Raw genomic sequence first — 2,123 nt, 5'->3', positions numbered from 1 at the left:
CCGACTTCAGTGAGGACTTTGTAAGATATTTATCCATGAAAAGCACTTGGGAAAACACTTGAGAAAACTCTATTCTTGGAAAGATTAGCACTGATGGGGCTGCAAATAATTAGTTGACTAAATAAGCGCTAAAACTGCGATGCTCCTTCGCCATAAACATTGGTTGTCCTTTCTCTGTAAGACAGTAAATGAATTTATTAGAATTTTTCCAGGGTTGTATAATATTCCATTATTATATTTTAAATATATAATATAACTAAAACATAGTCGACTTTGCCTCAATGTCAAATTATTTGATTTCAATACAATTCTACATAGAACTTGTACAAAATTTCTAACTAAATTTTCTCGTACCTTGTTAAGCGGGGGTACACTCTTTCTTCAGTTTTTAAGCCCATTTGATCTTCAACAATGTGGATGTATCTGTAAGCTCGCAACTAAATTATTCATAAATAAGTTAAAAATATTAGGTAAATACTCAAATACAGAGCAAATCGTGCCTTTTTGAGTGCTGCAAGTGCCCAAAAAGGATTACGAGATATTGAGGACCAAGGCATGGTGGTTCTATCATCGCCCTCAGCTCAGTATGATGTTGATGATGGGGATGACGATGCCTCGGAGAGCGTTCACTTGGTCAATCCATCAATGAATGAGCTAATGCAGGCCATTCACACTGCCAACCAGAGGCAGATAATAATAACCCAGCCCGGGATTCATAATAATTTCCAGAGTGGAGGTGGCACCTTCAGGGCCATTGATAATGTGGGAGGAGTGGAGGAGTCCCAGCCCAATTCCCTGACATTTGTGGGCATGGCGGGAAATGTGGTAAGCTAGAGGGGGGAGGAGAAGGGTTTTACCCTATATAGGTTCTTATAGATACTCTCACAGCAAGATCGCGTCGATTACTATCCACACTTTGTTCGAGAGATCTGCTCGAATGTGGTTGATCCAGAGTATTTGCATAGAGCTCTATCCTTCGATGACTTGGACTTTGTGGATGGTGATGATGCCGCTGGTGATGCTGCTTCTGCTGCTGCTGCTAATGCTAATCCCGATGATGTTGATGATGGTCTGCCCTCCATGAACGGAGTCTCTCCCTCTCCCATTGATCTTATGCTATTGCGGGCTCTCTCCGCGGGTGCACTGATGACCATACCGGGTGATGATAATTTACCCCAGCAAATGGCAATCCTTAAGCTACCCCCTCATCCTTGTCAGCAATGCAAGGGTGACCAGGATCCGATGACGATAGCTCCGTATTGGGGCCCAGGATATTGGATTACCTTGGCCCACATTGCGATGGCAATCGCCTGCCATCGTTGGGATCTATGAGGAGGTCCACATTCTTGTGTTATTTGTTTGTTTTTCTTTTTGTTCAGTTTTGGGAAGGGGAACAAGATGATTTGTTATAAATCATTTTACCTATTCGACATATAAACTGTAATAAATGTGTTTGTTTATGCACTAACTGCAAGTAAATATTTTAACCTAACTAAAATATTATAATTATTATTATTATTAAACTGAGGGAAACTTTAAGTGGTTTTAGCTGCTTCGCTTGAACATTGCAGGCAAAGCATGAGAGGGATCATATAGAAATGGGGGAAAAGAAAAGCTAAAAGGGTAAAAGGGTAAAATTAGGGATACTTATTTATGTATAAATAGTCCATGGTCCTTAGTGAACTTTTAGACAACTGAATCTATGTTCAAATGAAGACTCCGACTAAGTTAATAAATAGTTTCTTAAGTATTGAAGGCTAATACTTCCCATAGTGTTTATAATTAAGATAATTATCCAAAGCAATTTTGTATTAAAATCCCCATAATCTTAAAAAAAAGGCAAATAAATTAAAGCGTAGACATAAAGGCCACTTTACAAATGGAAAAGCAACTAAGGTATTTATGTAAATACATATATGTACATTTAATTTAAGCACACATATATGTACATATATATATGCAGGTATAGGTAGAGGTATATGGGAAGTGGGAGATATTGGTACTCAGCCGCAATAATAAAGTTTGCTGGCAGCCACTTTGGATCTAATGCACTCAGAGTGCCATAAAAGGGTGGCCCTGACCGGGTGCTACCGGTTGCCTTTGCCATCTCTGTCGGTAAAAAG

At 39.2% G+C, this 2,123-nt stretch overlaps 1 protein-coding gene across 1 annotated transcript; it reads left to right on the top strand.

The window, feature by feature from the left end:
- The first annotated feature begins 275 nt into the window (after positions 1-275).
- On the top strand, positions 276-1,492 carry LOC110182191 (uncharacterized). The gene is made up of 3 exons (XM_020950199.2): positions 276-425; positions 489-825; positions 889-1,492. The coding sequence occupies exons 1-3, from the start codon at positions 412-414 to the stop codon at positions 1,330-1,332; spliced, it is 795 nt and encodes a 264-aa protein (XP_020805858.2). The 5' UTR covers positions 276-411; the 3' UTR covers positions 1,333-1,492.
- Positions 1,493-2,123: the final 631 nt, after the last annotated feature.

The sequence above is a fragment of the Drosophila serrata genome, unplaced genomic scaffold (genome assembly GCF_035046125.1).
Source record: "Drosophila serrata isolate PLE 108 unplaced genomic scaffold, ASM3504612v1 contig_251, whole genome shotgun sequence".
Lineage (NCBI taxonomy): Eukaryota > Metazoa > Arthropoda > Insecta > Diptera > Drosophilidae > Drosophila > Drosophila serrata.
This window is presented reverse-complemented; position numbering and strand designations above follow the sequence as displayed.